The following is a 19,848-nucleotide window of genomic DNA, read 5'->3' on the forward strand; positions in this document are numbered from 1 at the left end:
AGCTGTGCATGTGGCGCCTAGAGTCACACCAATTTACATGCATTTGGGATGCGGCCTGGCCGTGCGGCTTGTTAGGTTTTTTCAACTCCATCCCGCCAAGGACAGATGAGACCAAGATGAGACCGAGGAAGGATGAGACTGAGAAGGAAGAGGCTGAAGTCCACAGGTGGGATCGGGTGTACTCGTGAGGTCACGCAGATCGACATCATCCCCACTTCAGGAACCGATGGAGGAAACGGAGTATCGATAAGAGACAGCTTGCTCCATGAGTCGTGGTTCCTTGCTGGAGTGAAGATGGAGGCTTCGGGATCAGGGGGGGCACTGCTCAGTCTTAGAAACTCTTAAGTGAAGATGACGACTGGTGGCAGCGGAGCATACACACGCACACGCACATGAATTGTGATTATACATATATACTCATGCACAGATTTACTAGAAGCTATACTCGTGAACTTGTGATTTACTATAATTATCGTTGTGAAAGTTTACCCGTGAGGGTCCACTGGAAACGTTGTGCAGAGCTTCCAAGGCTTGCACCTGCTGTTGATCCATTGTAACCTCTACCACCTGGACAACACCACCACCATTTTTTCAGTCAGAGGCACAGAAAAAAACTCAGGGGTGATAAGTCATGTCAGCATTCAAAGTGGATTTGAGGGACATTTCTAAGCTAACATTAAACTGATCTAAAACTTACCTTCTTCCTTTGTTTTTCTTGACGTTTGTCCTTTGTGCCAACATCTAGTTTAGAATGCTGGGAAAAAAAATGCAAACAGACTGATTTATGTGAAAATGATTTGTATTTTTGAAAGTAACAGTCATAATTATGAGGTGGAAAGACCAATAGGTGAAATCAAATAATACAGCCACTCCAATAGCAAGTATATACGAGGCTTGCCGTTCTTTTGACCTCTCCGCACTGGTGATTTCAGCACTGTATAAACCAGGCCTGCCAACGTTTCTGGATCAGCCTGGTTTAGTTTGTTGTGAGAGAATGAGCATCATTTTTTTTGTCCGCCTGGGTGGGTCCTCAAAATCAAATTGCTGCCATTTTTTTTGCTCTGTATCGGTTCCCCTCTGGTGTACATTAACCACTACAAGTTGCCTGTGTTGGTGCTGTAGTTATGTGAGTGGGTGAACGTGTGGATATTTGGAGAGACGAGTATTTCCTGAGAAGAATAATTATGCACAGTGCCTATAGAAAGTACACCACCTTACAAAATTTTCACCTTTTGTTGCCTTATAGCCTGGCATTAAATTGCATAATATCAAACTTTTTCCACCTGTATTTACACATTTACACACACACTTTAGATTTACACACACTGTATTACCCACAACTTCCAAGTGAAAAACAATTTTTCTACAAATTTCAGAAAATTAATGAAAAATACAAAACTAGAATATCTTGGTTGGATACGTGCCCACCGCCCTTATAACAGCAATTGTAAATTAGCTCAGGTGTAACCAATCACCTTCAAAATCATACACCAAGTTAATTGGCCTTGACCTGTGTTAAATTGTAGTGATTCTGATTATTTTAGAATAAAATCTTGGAGCACAGTCAAGACAATCATTAAGAAGTGGAAGGCGTACGGTACCACCAAGACCCTGCCTAGATCAGGCCGTCCCTTCAAACTGGATGACCAAGCAAGGAGACTGATCAGAGAGGCCACCAATAGGCCAATGGCAACTTTGAATGAGCTACAGGCCTTTATGGCAAAGTCTGGTCACTGTGTGCATGTGACAACAATATCCCAAGCACTTCACAAGTCTGACCTGTATGGTGGGGTGGCAAGAAAGAAGCCATTACTCAAAAAAGCCCACCTTGAGTTCTGTTTGAGGTATGAAAAAAACCACTCCGGAGATTCTGAAGCCATGTGGAAATTTTTTTTTTTTTGGTCTGACGAAACAAAGAAACAACTTTTTGGCCTAAATGCAAAATGTTACGTTTGGCGCAAACCCAACACATCACATCACCCAAAGAACACCATCCCTACTGTGAAGTATTATGGTGGCAGCATCATGTTATGGGGATGTTTGCATCAGCAGGGAATGGGGCACTTATCAGGATAGAAGGGAAAACGGATGGAGCAAAACACAGAAAAATCCTAGAGGACCTGCTGCCCTCTGCAAAAAAGCTGAAATTGGGACGGAAGTTCACCTTTCACCATGACAATGACCTGAAACACAGCCAAAGCTACACTGAAGTGGCTAAGGAACAAAAAGATAAATATCCTTGAGTGGTCCAGTCAGAGCCCCGACCAAAATCCAATCGAAAAATTTGTGGCATGACTTGAGATTGCTGTCTATCAATGCTCCCCACTCAACTTGACTGAACTAGAATAGTTTTGTACAGAAGAATGGGCAAATATTGCTGTAATTCACAAATAAGACACAGCTGTAATTTCTGTCAAAGGTGCTTTCACCAAGTATTAACTCGGGGGCAGGGGGGAGTGGACACATATCCGTGGACACGTATCCAACCAAGATATTATAGTTTTGTATTTTTTATTAATTTTCTGAAATTTGTAGAATTTGTTTTTCATTTGGAAGTTGTGGGTTATGATGCGTAAATAAAGGTGGAAAAAGTCTGATTTAATGCAATTTAATTACAGGCTATAAAGCAACAAAAAGTGAAAATTTTGAAAGGGGGTGCACTTTCTATAGGCACTAAGTGGTGTGTTTGTGCAAAAGTTTTTAAACATTGATAAAATCCAGACCTGTGAGGCTTCACAAAGCTAAACCCTTTCATCTATCCTACAATTAATTTTTACGACATCATTTTTTGTGATGTCATATTTGACTGCCACCAACAGTTTAAGACTCGACTAAAACAAAGCCCAAGAAAATCGAACAAATTAAACATTTTTGGACAAAAAAAGCATTTTAAATAACTAAATAGCTGTATGGCTTTTGGACCTGCACCTTAAAACTTTTATGCAAGAACATTTTAAAGCGGTGGTGTCCACAGAATGTAGCTTTTACGTGTTTAAAATGTCTGGTTGCGTGGCCCGCAAAGCGATTTGGAATTTTGTTTCTGGTCCACAATCAAAAATATTTGGCGACCCCTGAATTATACCCTGCTGATGTTTGTTATACTGACAGCAAATTGAAGCAGTACAAGAGGAACATGCAAGTCAGAAAATTGGTAAAGCAATTGGCTGATAAAAGTGTGGCATGTTTGAAATGCAGTTCCACATTGTGATTGACACATTTAAAGCACACACACATTGTGGTGGAATAACATGTGGAATGTCATGTGGAATAACAGGAAAAGAGGAAAGGAGTATTTCATTCAAACCAACCCTCTAAATCAGGATTTCATCTGCAACTGCAACAGAATCTACCGCTTGCAAATTGATATTGTATCCACCAATAAAGCAATGTCATGCTGGATATCAAGCCTTCCCTCGATCTTCGCCTGCAAATAACCTGCCATCAACATCACAACAGAGTTTGTGATCGTACCTGGGAGAGGTGGGTGTCGGATTTTCGCTGGGAACCAGCCTGACTTGCATGGCACAGGTAACAGTTCATCGAGGGAATGGAGGTGAGGTGGGCTCCTGGGGTACAACTTCCTGCCCGCATAGCTCCTGCGAGGCAGTCTGCATGGTAACCATGCCCACATCTGCTGGGAAAAAGTGATAGTAGAAGACCTTTAGATAGTGATTGAAGACATGTACAACATATACAGTGCTGTCAATAAGTATTGGAACGGTGAAGTCAAATTTATTATTGCTATATGCTCAAAGAAATTTCGATTTGAGATCAAAAGATGAATATGAGGCAAGAGTACAGAAAGTCAGCTTTTATTTCTTGGTATTTCTATGTATAGATGTTTTACCATTGTAGAACGATGGCACTTTTTATGTTCAATCCCCCCATTTTAGGTATGCATAAGTATTGGAAGAAATGACTCACAGGTGGTTTATTTTCACACATAAACGGGCTGTGAATATCTAGTCTTGGTTTTAGCCTTTGATTTTGAATTGGTCGTGTGCTTTTGGAGCCAGAAGGCATAAACCAACATGAAGAACAAGGAACTGTCTATGAAAGAAAAGCAAACAATTTGGAAGCTGAAAGAACAGAATAATTCAATTAGAACCACAGCACAACAATTTGGCAAAGCAAATACAACAATTTGGAATATCTTGAAAAAGAAAGAAACAACTAAGGTACTGAGCAATAGACAACGGCCAGGTCAGCCAAGGAAAACAACTGCAGTTGATGACAGAAAAATCATCAGAGGTGTGAAGAAAAACCATAAAACTGTCAGTGGCATCACCGGGTGAAAGTATCACAATCTGTTGTTCGCAGAAGACGTCGACAGCAGAATTACAAAGGCTACACCGCAAGATGCAAACATCTCACTGGCACCAAAAATAGAAAGACCAGATTAGAATTTGCCAGGATGTACAGAGGTGAGCCAGTAGTATTCTGGAACAAAGTTTTATGGACAGATGAGACCAAGATAAATCTTTACCAAAGCGATGGAAAGGCGAAAGTGCGGAGAAAGGAAGGAACTCCATAGGATCCAAAGCATACTATCTTGTGGAGATAGTGTCATGGTTTTGGCTTGCATGGCTGCTCTGCAACTGGCCCGATCATCTTTATTCATGATGTAACAAATGATGGCAGCAGCAGAATGAATTTGGAAGTGTACAGAAACATTTTGTCTGCTTATGCACAAGAAAATGCCTCCAAACCCATTGGGCGGCACTTCACCACGCAGCAAGACAATAATCCAAAACACACCGCCAACGCAACCAATGAGTTCATCAGGGAGGAAAACGTGGAAGGTTTTAGACTGGCCAAGTGAATCTCCCGATTTAAATCGAATGGAGCATGTATTTCACTTGCTGAAGAGGAGACTAAAGTCAGAAACCCCAAAAAACAAACAACAACTGAAAACGACTGCAGTAAAGGCTTGGCAAAGCATCTCAAAAGAAGATACCAAGGGTTTGGTAATGTCATTCGGTTACTAGCCCGATGCAGTTATTACATGCAAGGGATATGTAACCAAATACTAACTATTATACTACTTTAATATACTGTACTTTCAGTTAATCTGTTCCAATACTTATGCTTACCCAAAATGAGAGGACTGAACATAAAAGGTGCTATTGTTCTGCAATGGTAAAACATATGTATAGAAATGCCAAGAGATAAAAGTTGACCTTCTATACTCTTGCTTTATATTCATCCTTTGATCTCAAATCCACATTTATTGAGTTTATAGAAAATCACTATAATAATACTCTACTCCAGTGTGTCCATCTGGCTGTTCATGGGTGTGGCTTCAACCATTCTGGGAGGGGCTTCAAAAACAAATCTCCACCATTTTGTTTGAACGGCATAGCTCTGAGGCCTCTTTTGTTAGGCTCGCACTTTAACCCTCACGGTTTTATCAAGACTCTAATTCACCATCTGATTTCATTTTTGTAGTCGCTTGGATGGTTTAAGTCTTAGTTTCAGCAAAAGTTGAAAAAAGCCGTGAAATATATTCTAATAGCCATTTTGAATGTGTCTGGTCAGATGCGATGTAGGGATGGGGAAAGGAGGGAGGGGAGGAGGAGGAGAGGGGATTAGGGCAGGGTTCCCTACTAGGGAATTAGTTACCTCCGCCACCAAAGGTGGATGGAGGTTATGTTTTCACCCCTGTCTGTCTGTCTGTTTGTTTGTGAACATGATAGCTCAAAAAGTTGTGGACGGATTCGGACAAAATTTGGCAGCGAGGTAGCATATGTGACGAGGACGAAATGATTAGATTTTTGTGAAGATCCGGATCCAGCTTGTCTAATATTTACGTGATTCTTCACCATTGGGAGATAGGGCCAAAAACGATACATAGCAGGATATCTCAAAAAGTTGTGGACGGATTTGGATGAAACTTGGTGGACTGGTTGGGTGTCTGACAAGGATGAATCATTCGATTTTGGTGAAGATCTGAATATGAATATGAGAATTATTTAATCTTTAAGTGATTCTTCACCATTGAGTGATAGGGCTAAAACCGACATATCGCAGGATATCTCAAAAAGTTATGGACGGATTTGGACGAAACTTGTTGGACAGGTTGTGTGTGTGACTAGGAAGAATCGATTCAATTTTGGTGAAGATCTGAATATGAATTCGGATATGACAATTATTTATTTTTAAAAGTAATTCTTCACCATTGAGTGATAGGGCTAAAACCAACATATAGCAGGATATCTCAAAAGGTTATGGACGGATTTGGACGAAACTCGGTGGACCGGGTGGGTGTGTGACAAGGAAGAATCGATTCTACTTTCAATTGAAGATCCAGATCCGGCTAGTATAATTTTTAAAGTGATTCTTCACTATTGGGAGATAGAGCCAACAACAATATATAGCAGGATATCTCAAAAAGTTGTGGATGGATGATTTTGATTAAATGTGATTCTGTATTGTGATTTTCTGGTGTACTCTGGGATACAAAACATAAACTGTTCACCTGGCGGGGGTATGCTCTCTACTGAGTGCCATTCTAGTTATTTATATTATTACTTAGTAAAAGTACAGCGACTGAAAACTGAAGTTGGGGATAGACCGTAGTGTAATTATATTTTTCCATATTCCCGGGGTGTATATAAAGAGTTTATTTAAGGAGAGTTGACTCTTTTCCAACTATGTAATAAAACAATACTTCAAAAACTTTGTACATAATAAATTGTATATGTGGACCAGCTATGGAATACAATATTTATTAATAACGTTTGGTTTTATTCAATTCTCAATTTGAAAAGTTAAGTGTATTCCATGCTTTCAAGATTAACTAGAGCAATACAACTGTGTCGCCAATACGCCTCCGCATAGTCCCACAACGGGAGCTACCCTCGTTCACTGTCCTAAAAATAAACAAGTTTGATTTAAATCCCTTCAGCTGTTTTCAAGTATCACATTTTCACCAGCCGTGACAGGTTTCACATCGATCGGTGAAGCAGTTTCAGAGAAGGGATTTTTTTAATTATCGGCTTTCAAGCTAACATGGCTGCCACACCATGTGACATATGACCTTAATAATGTACACTCTGCATATGTATGGGTAGGGGATCGCATTTGTGAAGTTTTGTGTTGATCGGATATGGTTTGTGTTTCTATCCAAGATGGCTGCCAAACAACGTGACCTATGACATCATTTTCAAACTATATGCAACAATGGTGTTAGATGATATTTGTAAAATTTTGCATCGATAGGGTAAGCGGTTTCAGAGATATAATTATTTAATATTTTTCTTCAATCAAATATGGCTGCCACACCATGTGACCAATGATGTTTTCGTGATCATCTTTTAATCGCCATGCCTAGTCAATGACACATGTAAAGTTTTGAGTCAATCGATTTTGTGGTTTGGGAGGACATGTTTTTTTAAGGTTTTAAGTAAAATCCAATATGGCTGCCAAACCATGTGACCTATGATGTCATAAGTTTAATATATCAATACAAATGGGCCATAGATCATGTGCATGCAATTTCTGATTTTTAGGATAAGGAATTAGTTTAAAACATTTTTGGCTGTGTTACGTGCTCCTCCCCAAACCCAGGTCACGGTGTACCTCCGAGCCCCGAGAGGAGTCACGGCAGAAAGATGTGTTATTCTGTATGTCAAAGATCAATGGTGAAGCCACACCAATTGTTACCAACAAACAAGTATTGTATTAAGATCACACAAGAATAACAGTACAACAACAATAGTAATCAATTGTACAACCAATATATATTTCCTACGATGGTACCATGAGGTTCGTACAATATAACTCACTGTGATCCAAGTGAGCGAAAAGAAGAACATTCCCCAATGTCTCTATTCCGGCATCAAGCCAAAGTCGATCCGCTCCAGTAATCGTCAGAACGATGTCCAATCGAGACCAGAATCTCGTTCGGGTGACAGTCACAGTCCCGCTGCCAAAGCTGCGCAAAGGTGCCCTCAAGGCGACTGGGAAATCACACCCTCGGGTATGGACGTTCCATGGCTCCAAATCGGCGAACCGCAGATTTCCCACTCAAAAGCCATGTTACACACGCACACCAGATTAACGTCTGAATGCGGTGAAAATGATTGAAGCGAAGTGAAAAACCTTGAGCGATGCGCAAAGCGCGCGAGTCAAAATGGCCGACGGCCCGTTCTCGAGGCGTAACGGCACTCCGATGATTCTCCTCGGAATCAACCGCAAAACGTGTCACGCAGGTTTATCTGTCACAGCGATAACAACTCTGTCACAGGAATCCCTTTCCCGGGAAACCCAAAGTTCACTTGTGACCCTCGTTCGCCAATCGTTCGCTCCAGACCTCGAAGCAGCTAGGCTTCTTGTCCGACTCACTCGCTCCGCCTTTTCTTCCTCCTCTTCCTCTTCTTCCTCTTCGTCGCCGTCCGGTTCCGGTTTCATTTAAAACACCAACCTTTTTACCTTTTGAAAATAGCAATCTCTATCTCCCCCAAACGACAACAATAATAGTACATGGAATCAAAAATATGTTTGCAGTGGATGAAAACCACAACAACGGAAGTGACGAATCCGTAACAGCTGGTATTCCACTTCACCTATGATTTATTTATTTATTTATTTTTGTATACAAAATCGAGGCTTATGTAAGAGCTAACCAACCACCTTTAGAGGCCATTTTCCCCCGCAGAGCAGGGGTTGGCCTTTTTCGGGCACCGTGGTCCCCTTTTTGAAGCGATGTTTTATGGCCAGATGCCCTTCCTGCCGCCAACCCTGTTGGTCGCCTCTTGCAACACATAGGGAATTACCAGTGAACTGGTACTCAATTTGCCGACCTCAGAAGGATGACAGGCTGAGTCAACCCCCCTGGCATTAATTCAGCGATCAACCGGGATTCGAACCCAGGATCCTAAGCCGGCACCCTAACCGCGAAGTCAACACCAGGCTTTTGTGTAAGAGCTAACATTAATCACAAAAAAAAAAACGGACACACAAAACATACAATAAAGGGAGCGGGAGACAAGATGGGAATAGAGAGGGAAGCACACAAGTACAACAGTAGAGAACAGGGACATCGGGAGATCTGTGGGAGGGAGAGGGCTTGGGGGGAGGAGGCATGGGCGGGGGGGGGGGGGGGGGGGTTGGGTAATGTCATCATTATCATGCTTTTGTTCCCCATTGGGAGTACTTGGCAATGTGGCAAGTTTCAAATTTTTCCATTCAGTGGTTTCCGAGAAATTATTTTGTAATTATTTGTTTAATCCAAGATGGCTGCCATACCACATGACCTATGACGTCACAATCATCATAAAAACATTCTGCATGGGTGTCACTCCTACCCTGAAAGTTTCGTCTCAATCGGACATGTGGTTGCTGAGAAAAACGAGGTTTAGCCCATACGGCCGGACAACCCTACAACATAATGCCTCCGGCCACCTTCGGGGGCGGAGGTATAAAATGAACAACAGAAGTCAGTCAGTCAAGGTGTGTTCTCCCCACTCCCTCTCCTCTCACGTCAAGTCAATCAAGTCAATGTGGAAGTGTCACTGTTCCTCCTACCCTCCCTTCTCTCCCCTGTGTGTGATCCTCTCCCCCTCCCCCTGCGTGCAATGCTCTCCCCTGTGCAGTGTGCGCAGTGAGGGGTTGGAGAGGAGTGAGAGGGGTTGGAGAGGAATAAGGGAGGGGTTGGAGAGGAGTAAGGGAGGGGTTGGAGAGGAGTAAGGGAGGGGTTGGAGAGGAGTAAGGGAGGGGTTGGAGAGGAGTAAGGGAGGGGTTGGAGAGGAGTGAGGGATAGGGTAGAGAGGAGTTAGAGGAGATGAGAGGAGGCGAGGAGTGAGGGTTAGAAAGGAGTGAGGAGGGATGGAAATGAGGAGAGGAGTGAGGGGGAGAGGAGTGAGGGGTAGAAAGGATTGAGGACGGGTTGGAGAGGAGTGAGGAGGAGAAGAAGAGAGGGAGGAGAGGGGGTAATGAGTGAGGAGAGGAGAGTGGGCTGGAGAGTAGAGTGGGATTACATTATTTCTGGATCTGATGAATTGGCAGTACCCATTTTGAAAATTGAATGTGCAGCATCTAACTCAAGATATCAAAATGCCATTCATGTCTATGCCTGTGGGTTTCCCACAGGTGCCCCACTAAGAATAACAAATTTGACTTCACTGTTCCAATACACTGTTCTTCACTGGTCACTGTAGCTGCAAGTTAAAAAGTTACTGTTGCAAATGTTTAATTGAAAAGTATTCTGAACAAGGATTGACCAATTTTCAGAAAACACCCACACTGATTTAGCATGGCAATCAAAAAAAATAATGGAAGCACAGAACCACAACAGGGCTCCTTTTGTCTTCAATAGCTATGAGCTATGAACTTATCATCCCCAAGACCATCTCTATCCCCTTAATCAGACCATAATTCACCAATATTTACACAAGAGTCACAACATTCAAGGATAAAGCAAAATTACAGTTAAGTCTTTGGAAAAATGTTTTTCAACAAAAGGACTGGAATCAGGTCAGGTCAAGCATGGGAGCGCAACCTGGAGCAGCCCATCGCCATGTCCACTTTCTGCCTGTACTCCAGAAGCCTGGCCCAATGGCCCATCCCCATCTCCTTGAGATGCCAATCAACTTGCTGCAACCACGAGGGACATGATCAGCCCCATCCCATTGGCTTCCTCCACTCACAAGCCTCCCTCGCTGAGAGAATATGGTGAGCAGGATCAGTATCAGGAAAACGAGCCACATGGCTATACAGCCGCAGCTGACACTCACGGACTATACATGTAACAAATCTCATCTGAGTCTCTCTCAGCAAATGCTCGTTGGACACAAAGTCTGACCAGCGATAGCAAAGGATTCTCTGAAAAGACCTGGCACTGAAGGGGTTGTCTTTGTCTCAGATCCTTGGTCAGAGTCCAAGTCTCACATCCGTAGAGCAAGACTGGAAGCACCAAGGACTTAAAGACTCAAGACTTTTGTCCTCCTGCATAGGTACCGACAATGCCACACCCCATGATCCAGTGAATCCATGACTACCCAGGCCCGACCCAGACGTCTATCGACCTCACAACAAGCAGAGATATGAATATCACTGCTGAGGTAAGCAAATCTCTCTGTGAGCTCAACATCCTCACCACAGACAAGATAGCAGCATTAAACAAATGCCATTGAAAACCTGAATCTGAGTCTTGACCGAGGACCCGTAATCCCAGTGGCTCAGACTCCTCATTCCGCACCTTGAGAGCCCCAATAAGGATATCAAGAGTCTCTGCAAAGATGACTGCATCATCTGCGAAATCAAGGTCCGAGATCTTGGCATTCCCAAATGATGCTCCACAGTTAGATCTCGACCCTGACATCCTTCCCAGAATTCAGTCCATACAAGTGCTGAAAAACGTGGAGGCCAGTACACACCAATGACAAACTCCAATAACAACTGAACACAAGTCAAAGATGGAACCACCACACCTCACAGCACTCTCAGTATCAAAGTATAGTTCAGAAATTAGATTGATTAGTTTTGGTGGCACCCTACAAAGAGCGAGAATCCTCCAAAGGGCATCCAAAATCACTGCCTTTCAACCAGTTCACCGTAGCCTGTGTTTCCACAAACTAAGGAGGTTTACAGTTGACTGGAGGGTCAGCAATAGGGATAGTAACACCCCTGATATCCAAATCAACAGCTGGTATGGGTCAGCCTGGTACAGTTGCTCAAAGTAACTGGCCCAGTGGGCCTTCACTTCAGACTCTTCTGTCAAGACATCAAAACCCTCCACCCTAACTGCAGTACACCGAAGGACAAGCTTGGAGGAATGCAACGCATGCATTCCTCTAAGGACGAGAATCACTTGATCACAGGGGATGCTCTACCCTCTCATATTCCTTGCACATAGGCCTCCTTGTCCACCCTCAGCGAATTTAGTTTTATGCCTCAGCTCCCTGAACAGCTCAGTTCTGCCATTAAGCCTTGACCTGCATCTCTGGTCAATGGTATCCAGTGTCCGTTGAGAGACAAAGTGGGCTAGACGGTGGGTTCCAAGCCACCCACCAACAGCATCAAGGATGGTAGTCTTGAAGGCACTCCACAACTCTTCAGAATCCCTCAAAACACCCAGACCCTGGTACCAGTAGGAAGTTACAGATCTGATCTGGCCTGACCTGACAATAATCAGGCCATATGAATACCCCTCATTTTTGAGTTTAATAGAAACTCTTTCAAGAATCAAGCATGCATTACAGGAAGGAGAAAGTGTAAAAACTGAAAATCGAAAACGTTGCAAAACTTTGGTAATGAACAGATAATAATTGTAAAAATGAAGCAGAGTGTTTCTGTGGATTATATTCTCACCCAAACACAATCAGCTTTCGGTCTCCAGTAGGCCTATGACGATGGCGAAAAGCTTGGCCACACAAACAACAGGCCTCACCCCGAGGATGTAAGCCACGTGCCGCCGTGCCACGAAGCTGGGACAAGGCCCAATGCAAGTCGTGGCGGATTAGATCTGTCGTTGTACTCAGAAGGGTCTACAGTTACAAAAAGAAAAAAGTACAATAATTAAATAATAACACTTGATAAGATTTATTAAATGTAATGATCCTTTTAGCCCATTTTTTTGACTTATTTGGCATTCCTAACTGAACGTATGCCTCATAATGCTGTGAATGCACATTCTAATCCCATGTCATCAGTCCAATGTCTACTAATGTCCAGGTAAATTAATGTAAAAGTACACTAGCACCTCCAAATATTTTTGGCCTGCATACAATTTATGTACAAGCTCCTCCACATGCACTATATAAGTTACAAAAAACTTTTTTTTCTAGTTTTTAAATCAGATTTTAAAACTAGAGCGGCACTCTTCGACGTCGCAACGTCGACTGATATGCCTCAGCCAACATTATTACATCATTATACATAGTTGTACCAAGTTTGATATAAATCCATTCACCTGTTCTCAAGTATCACATTTTTTACCTCACATGACATCTGACCTTTGACGCCAAAATCGAATCAGTTCATCTTTGCATCATAATATATACTTGTACCAAGTTTGGTCAAAATCCCATCACTGGTTCATAAGTTCGCTCGGTAACAGAATTTTTATCCAACAGGACCTCTGACCTCTTGACCCAATAATATAATCAGTTTATCTCTGCATCATTATGCATACCTGCACCAAGTTTGACTTGGATCCCTTCACAAGTTATTTCAGTAACGAAAACCTATCATGGACGGACAACTCGAAAATATAACGCCTCCAGCGACTTCGTCGGGGAGATGTAAGAAAAACAGGATGGCAACTCAATAGATTAATACAAATGCAATCTCAAAATACTTTTCTACCCGAATACCCCATTACTACCTTCTCATAATTGAAAGTCTCCAGCATTGTGAGCATGAGGTCCTTCACCTCACCAAACTTGCTTGTACTGTAAGCTGGGTCCTGGTAACCAACAGAAAGTACAATTTATCATCTCACAGCTCGACTCTTAATACTCAGATATTTCACAATATTATCTCCAGACTTTTATTTAAAAAATCAGGCCTTATTGACATAATACAGAGTGGCCACAAAGTCCCTATGCATAACAAGCATTCCGAGTATTGCGCTGCAATAAATGTCCCCTACCAAAGTTCAAAGTGCCATAACTCAGTGCCATTTAAAGTTTTAATTTCCTTTAAAAACCAATTTCTCTACAGTAATAGGACCGATTGAGATAAAATTTTCACCATATGATGGACTCGGTCTGTAGAATATTTTAATGGTAATTATGACGTCACAGGTCACGTGGTTCGGCCGCCATATTGTTTTTCGTGAAAACACGAAAACCCCTTTTTCTCTGCAACGGCTGGACAGATCGAGGCCAAACTTTGCAGGCAGAATCGCATACCCATGACGAACAGAAAAGTCAGCGAGCATGATGTCTTGCGTCACATGGTTTCAGAGTTATGACGTTTTTAAGCATGAACCTTTAAAACCGAGCTCCTCCCTCATTTTTGATCCAATCGAGGGGAAACTTCACAGATCTGTTCAGCACTAAAATGTCCTTTTGGAATTTGCGATAGGGCACGTGGTTTGGCAGATATCGTTTATTAAACGAAAATATTTTTTTTTTCATGGATATCTCTTGTTTATTCTCGAGTTCTCCTCAAGCCGCACCGCGCGTCCTCAGCCTCGTCTCGCGAACGTCAACAGCGCGACACAGCGCGCGCTTTCCGGAGGGGCGGAACCAAGCCGAGCAGCATATATATACACATCGATCATTGATCGTGAACCGGAAAATATAATACTTTACACATGGTTTCAGAGTTATGACGTTTTTAAGCATGAACCTTTAAAACCAAGTCCCTCCCTCATTTTTGATCCGATCGAGGGGAAACTTCACAGATCTGTTGAGCATGTCAGTCTACTAAAATGTCATTTTGGAATTTGCGATCGGGCATGTGGTTTGGCAGATATCGTTAATTAAACGAAAAAATTTAAAAAAAAAAATGGATATCTCTTGAATCGCCAGTACCTCAGAACGTGAGTTGGTAATAATTTATATAATTCACACAGTGCAATACGTGCAGGCCGCTCCACGGAGCGACCTTGCGGGCTTATCAACGAGGCTAGGCGTGACACGCATGTGTCTCAGCATACCTCAGATCAAGTTTGAAAACCAGCATCAACCATGCATAAATTTGCATATTCGATCATTTTTGACAAAGTTATGGCACTTTGAACTTTGGTAGGGGACATGTATTGCAGTGCAATACTCAGAATGCTTGTTCTGTTTGTTACATGCAAAATCGAAGATTTTTCAAGTATATTGGTCGGTTGCATTTGTGGTTCTGTCTGTCTGTCTGTTTGTTTGTGTCACCGGCCTACAGGTCACAATTCCAAACCGATCGTCACGAAACTTCACCAGGTTGTATAGGTCCTCCCAATTGAGAAGCCTATTGTTTTTGCGGTCAAAAGGTCAACATAGGCCAAAGGTCACCAACTTTGCTAAATTTCTAAAATCCTCAATTTCCATCCGATTGACTTGAAATTTGAAAAGGATTTGCATATCTGTTCACTGAATTTAACCATCAAGTATTTTTGAGGTCAGCATAGGCCAAAAGGTCAACATAGGCCAAATTTCTAAAATCCTCAATTTTCATCCGATTGACTTGAAAATTGAAGAGGACTTGCAGATCTGGTCACTGAATTCCACCACCAAGTATTTTTGAGGTCAACATCGGCCAAAAGGTCAACATAGGCCAAATTTCTAAAATCATCAATTTTCATCCGATTGACTTGAAATTCCAAGAGGATTTGCATATATGGTCACTGAATTCAACCACCAGCTATTTTTGTGGTCAACATAGGTCAAAAGGTCAACATAGGCCAAGTTTCAAAAATCCTCAATTTTCATCCGATTGACTTGAAAATTGAACAGCATTTGCACATCGAGTCACTAAATAGGGAAACTAACTATTTTTGAGGTCAAAAGGTCAACTCAAGGTCAACCTTCCAAAATCATTATTTTATATCTGAAAAATCGTCACTTTTCTTCCTATTGACCAGAGCTTTGATCAAGATCGTCAATTTTAATCTTGATGAAATGGACAATTTGCTGTATCAATGGAAAACTTTTTTGTGGGGTGGGGGGAGGATTTTGGCAGTATCGTGCTCCGCATGACGTCTTCTTGTTTGTTTGTTTGTCACCGGCCTACAGGTCACAATTCTAAACCGATCGTCACGAAACTTCACCAAGTTGTAGAGGTCGTCACAATTAAGAAGACTATTGATTGTGAGGTCAAAGGTCATCTGGAGGTCAAATTTCTAAAATCGCCATTTTTCATCCGATTGAATTGAAAATTGAACAGCATTTGCACATTGAGTCACTAAATAGGGAAACTAACTATTTTTGAGGTCAAAAGGTCAAATGTAAAGTCAAGGTCAAACTTCCAAAATCATAAATTTTCATCTGAAAAATCATATATTTTCATCCGATTGACTTGGAAATTTAACATTTGCATAGTGCCTCACTGAATTGGAAAACCAACTATTTTTGAGGTCAAAAGGTCAACTCAAGGTGAAACTTTTAAAATCATCAATTTTCATTACAAAAATCGTCACTTTTGATCCTATTCCGAGCTTTGATCAAGATCGTCAATTTTAATCTGAATGAAATGGATAATTTCATGGATCAATTGCATCCTTTTTGGTGGGGGGGGGGGGGGGGGGGGTGGGCGAGTGGGGAGTGAGTGGATTTTGCAAGTACCGTGCTCTGCATGACATCATCTTGTTTGTTTTATTTGTTTTCCAGGTACGGCTTCAGAGTGACGGACACCAGTGAGTACACGATAGAAGAGAGACCGATTACTTGTGTTTGGGTTCACGACCGCGTGTGAGAAGGAGCAAGTTTTGAAGACAGAAGGCCAAGATTTTCGCAGAGGTTCGATAAGCCAGATCTTATGTGCGACATGATGCGGGCATGGGAGAAGAAGGCTTTTTCAACAAGGAGTGTCCTGAATCGACTTGATTTAGAGCAAGACTCTTCTGCAGCGATTTCCCACCATTAAATCAAGACGGAGCATATTTTTTGCGGATGAGTGTGCTATTTACCTCAGCAATCGATCCAGGAATGTTTATTTTTGGTGCAAAGAAAATCCTCATTTTTATGAGGAAATTTAACAGCATCCTCCTCATATCATGATGTGGGCAGCAATTTCAGAATATCACTTGATAGGGCAATATTTTTTCAATACAAGTGTCAATCACACTGCTTATTTGAACATGCTTCAGATGGGCTTTGTTCCACAACTGCGTGAAAGAGGTCTCGAGGCAACAGCTATCCTGCAACAAGATGGTGCACCAGCACATTATGCTCTCGCAGATAGAGAATATCTTGACGACAAATTCAGTGGACAGTGGATTCGACGTGGATCTGAGATAGTGTGGCCTCCTCGAAGACTTAACTTAATATAGACTTAATACAACCTAAATTTACAGGATTTTAGACATGTAACATGCCACAAGGCATGTAACATGTTGTGTTACAACCTAAATTTTAAATGCATTAAATTGAGGTTTTTTTGTCACTGATCTACTCATAATACCCTATCATGTCAAAGTGGAATTGTTTTTTTTAGAAATCTTTACAAAGTAATTAAAATGAAATATAAACAAAATGAAAAACAACACAACAAAATGTGAAAAAGTCAAGGGGTGTGAATACTTTCTGAAGGCGCTGTATGTTCATTTAAGTTCATAAACATTGAGCAATAATAATTGCAAAGCCCATTCAATGTGTAAATAAATGCCTTTAACATCCACCAACTAATGTCGGCAGATGGGGCGCCCAGTTTAACGTCCATCCGAGGGAAGGCACACATTGATGTGGGAGGCCCTGCTTGCGAGACACCATGATGACAGTTTGTAACTGGACCAAAAATCAAACCCAGACTAGACAGCTTGGACGCAAGTGCACGTACCTCTAGGCTACCCTGCCAGCCTGTCTGATATCCTTGACATGGTTTCCATGACAACAAACTAAATGGGTGGGGTAATTCATTTTACTCCATTGAAAAAACAAGAATAATTTTGAAAAGTCAAATGATTTAGCTCCCCAGTAGGGATTAGTATGTAACCATTTGAACAGGGAAGATAAGAGGGAGTGTCGATGGGCCTGGGAACACATAAGAATGCAGACATGTGAGATACCTGGAGAAGTCTCAGCAGGATTGACGGGATTGCAATAAAACCAGCCATACTGTTTATGACTTCACGAGTAAGTCGTTTCAGCTCTGTAATACAGAAAAATATGCACGCATTGTTCATTTGTTTGCACTATCGCTCCACCATTTAATAAATGATGACATTTAATAATTTACTCTTCCCAGAAGAACATATTGATTATGCTATGCAGTGATGTGTTTAGTATTGTTAGTTGTCCAGGTCTGAATTAAATGCTGCTGGCCGAGAATTCCATCACCACAAGCCGAACCTCTGGGGATCTAGGGCAGGCCTTGGGGCCCTAGAGTCCGGAGGTTCCTCGGGGGTCTCTCCTGCATTCTCAGCCATTTGGACCATAAGATGAATCTTAATCATGCCAACATTTTGGTACTTTTAAAGCAAAACCTAATTTAAAAAAAAAATCTAAATTTGTTTAAACAACACCTTAATTCATAATAGACCAGACGGATTTCTGAGAAATGTGAATGTTTGGTGCATTTTTGGGTAAAAGTTGGGAACCTCACTTTTTAGCATAATTATGGTATGCTGAATTTGATTAACCCGGTTCCCAAGTCGAATTTTGAGTTTTTGACCTTTTAATTAGCATAAACAAAATGGCCGCCAAATTGCCATTTTTGGCCAATTTCTTTGAACAAGCATTTATATATCATGTATATACATGCAGCTCTTTTACTTTAACTTTACAACTTTTACCCCAAAACGCACCTATAAGCTTATACATGGCCTTTTTTCAGAAATCCGTATCATCTATAACATGTTTTGGAAACAAAGAAAATGAAAACAAAGAAAACAAGTGAATCCTCTTGGATTGCGCTGAGGTTCGGGCATGGAATTTCTAGGAGGAAGTATAATTTGTATGCAATGAAAGTACATGTAATATGGGATCGAGTAAGATTTGACATATCCACTTTTGTTATTCCCGATTCCTCATTATTTCAGAGTACATAGGCATAATGAAGAATATGACAATGACAACGAGAAGGGGTTCCCCAACACGAACCAATCAGGAACTGCCACGTCACACTTATATGATCTCAGAATTCCTGTGACAGGAATTCGCGTTACACTGGCTGGAAGTCATTCGCTAGAGGCGCTTCCTCAGCGCTAATAATGCAAAAATTGACGATGGCATTCCTTAAACTGTGCAGTTTTATTTACTCATTTGTAAATTTGTTATGGTCTGTCCACATGTATATTTTGCCTTTGAACTCGACATGAAATTAAAGAGTTCATTATTGAAACTACACTTCATTGCTTTTATTGTCACTCAACAATGCAACTATCCATTACTCCTGATAACATTACTCGTTAGCTAGCTTTGGTGTACTGATGATTTAAACAGTTTCGTCTGCCCGCGCACCCCAACGGTGCAGCACATGGCCTAGTTCTGAATTCAGTCTAAAACCATGCCGGTCATAAAGAAAATCATTTAACAATTTAACCCTAATTATGGATACTGGTGTTGGGCTAGCGGCTAGGGTGCCGGCTTAGGATCCAAGGATCCTGGGTTCGAATCCCGGTCGATCGCTGAATTAACGCCAGGGGGGTTGACTCAGCCTGTCATCCTTCCGAGGTCGGCTAATTGAGTACCAGTTCACTGGTAATTCCCTGTTTGTCGTTAAAGGCGGCAAAAAGGGTTGGCGTCAGGAAGGGCATCCGGCCGTAAAACATTGCTTCAAATAGAGGACCGAAAAACAACAACAACCACGGTTCCCGAAAAAGGCCAACCCCCGCTTTGCGGGGAAAAATGGCCTCTAAAGGTGGTTTAAAAATTTTTTTTTTTATGGATACTCAAATAAAGCACTGTAAACCGAGCAAGCAGATGGACACACTCACCATAGGGAGTAATTGTTTAATAAATAAAGGACAAACGAGATGAGAAAAATGAAAACGGAAAACAGATCCTTGGGACAGCAGCCTTGGAGTACGTATCATATGCAATTAAAACAGTAAAAACATTACTTGTGCCTTTATCATGGTTCTCCTGGACACCACCAGCCTCCGCGAGACTGACTGAACTGGATCGCTTCATCTTGCATACGCTACACTTGACGGCAGCATGGGAAACTGCGGCTATTCCCGGATTGTCTCAGCTGACTTGGCACAGGCTTCAGATTGGACAAATTGACCTTGAGGACTCGGCAAAATAATAATGA

General features: G+C 41.8%; 1 protein-coding gene across 4 annotated transcripts in view; it reads right to left on the minus strand.

Moving 5' to 3' along the window:
- VPS8 (VPS8 subunit of CORVET complex) overlaps positions 1 to 19,848 on the minus strand; it is a 162,893-nt gene that overhangs the window by 2,684 nt on the left and 140,361 nt on the right. For 2 of the 4 annotated variants that reach the window (XM_078779782.1, XM_078779774.1), the window contains 6 exons: positions 17,660 to 17,742; positions 13,328 to 13,408; positions 12,313 to 12,488; positions 3,472 to 3,631; positions 698 to 754; positions 490 to 567 (listed from right to left, as the gene is read on the minus strand). In XM_078779782.1, coding sequence (XP_078635908.1) covers positions 490 to 567; positions 698 to 754; positions 3,472 to 3,631; positions 12,313 to 12,488; positions 13,328 to 13,408; positions 17,660 to 17,742 — 635 coding nt within the window. Of the gene's footprint in view, positions 1 to 489; positions 568 to 697; positions 755 to 3,471; positions 3,635 to 12,312; positions 12,489 to 13,327; positions 13,409 to 17,659; positions 17,743 to 19,848 lie in introns of all 4 variants that reach the window. The other 2 variants (XM_078779777.1, XM_078779770.1) reach the window with 1 other exon arrangement.

This window comes from Myxine glutinosa, chromosome 1 (genome assembly GCF_964187855.1).
Source record: "Myxine glutinosa chromosome 1, kmMyxGlut1.1, whole genome shotgun sequence".
Lineage (NCBI taxonomy): Eukaryota > Metazoa > Chordata > Myxini > Myxiniformes > Myxinidae > Myxine > Myxine glutinosa.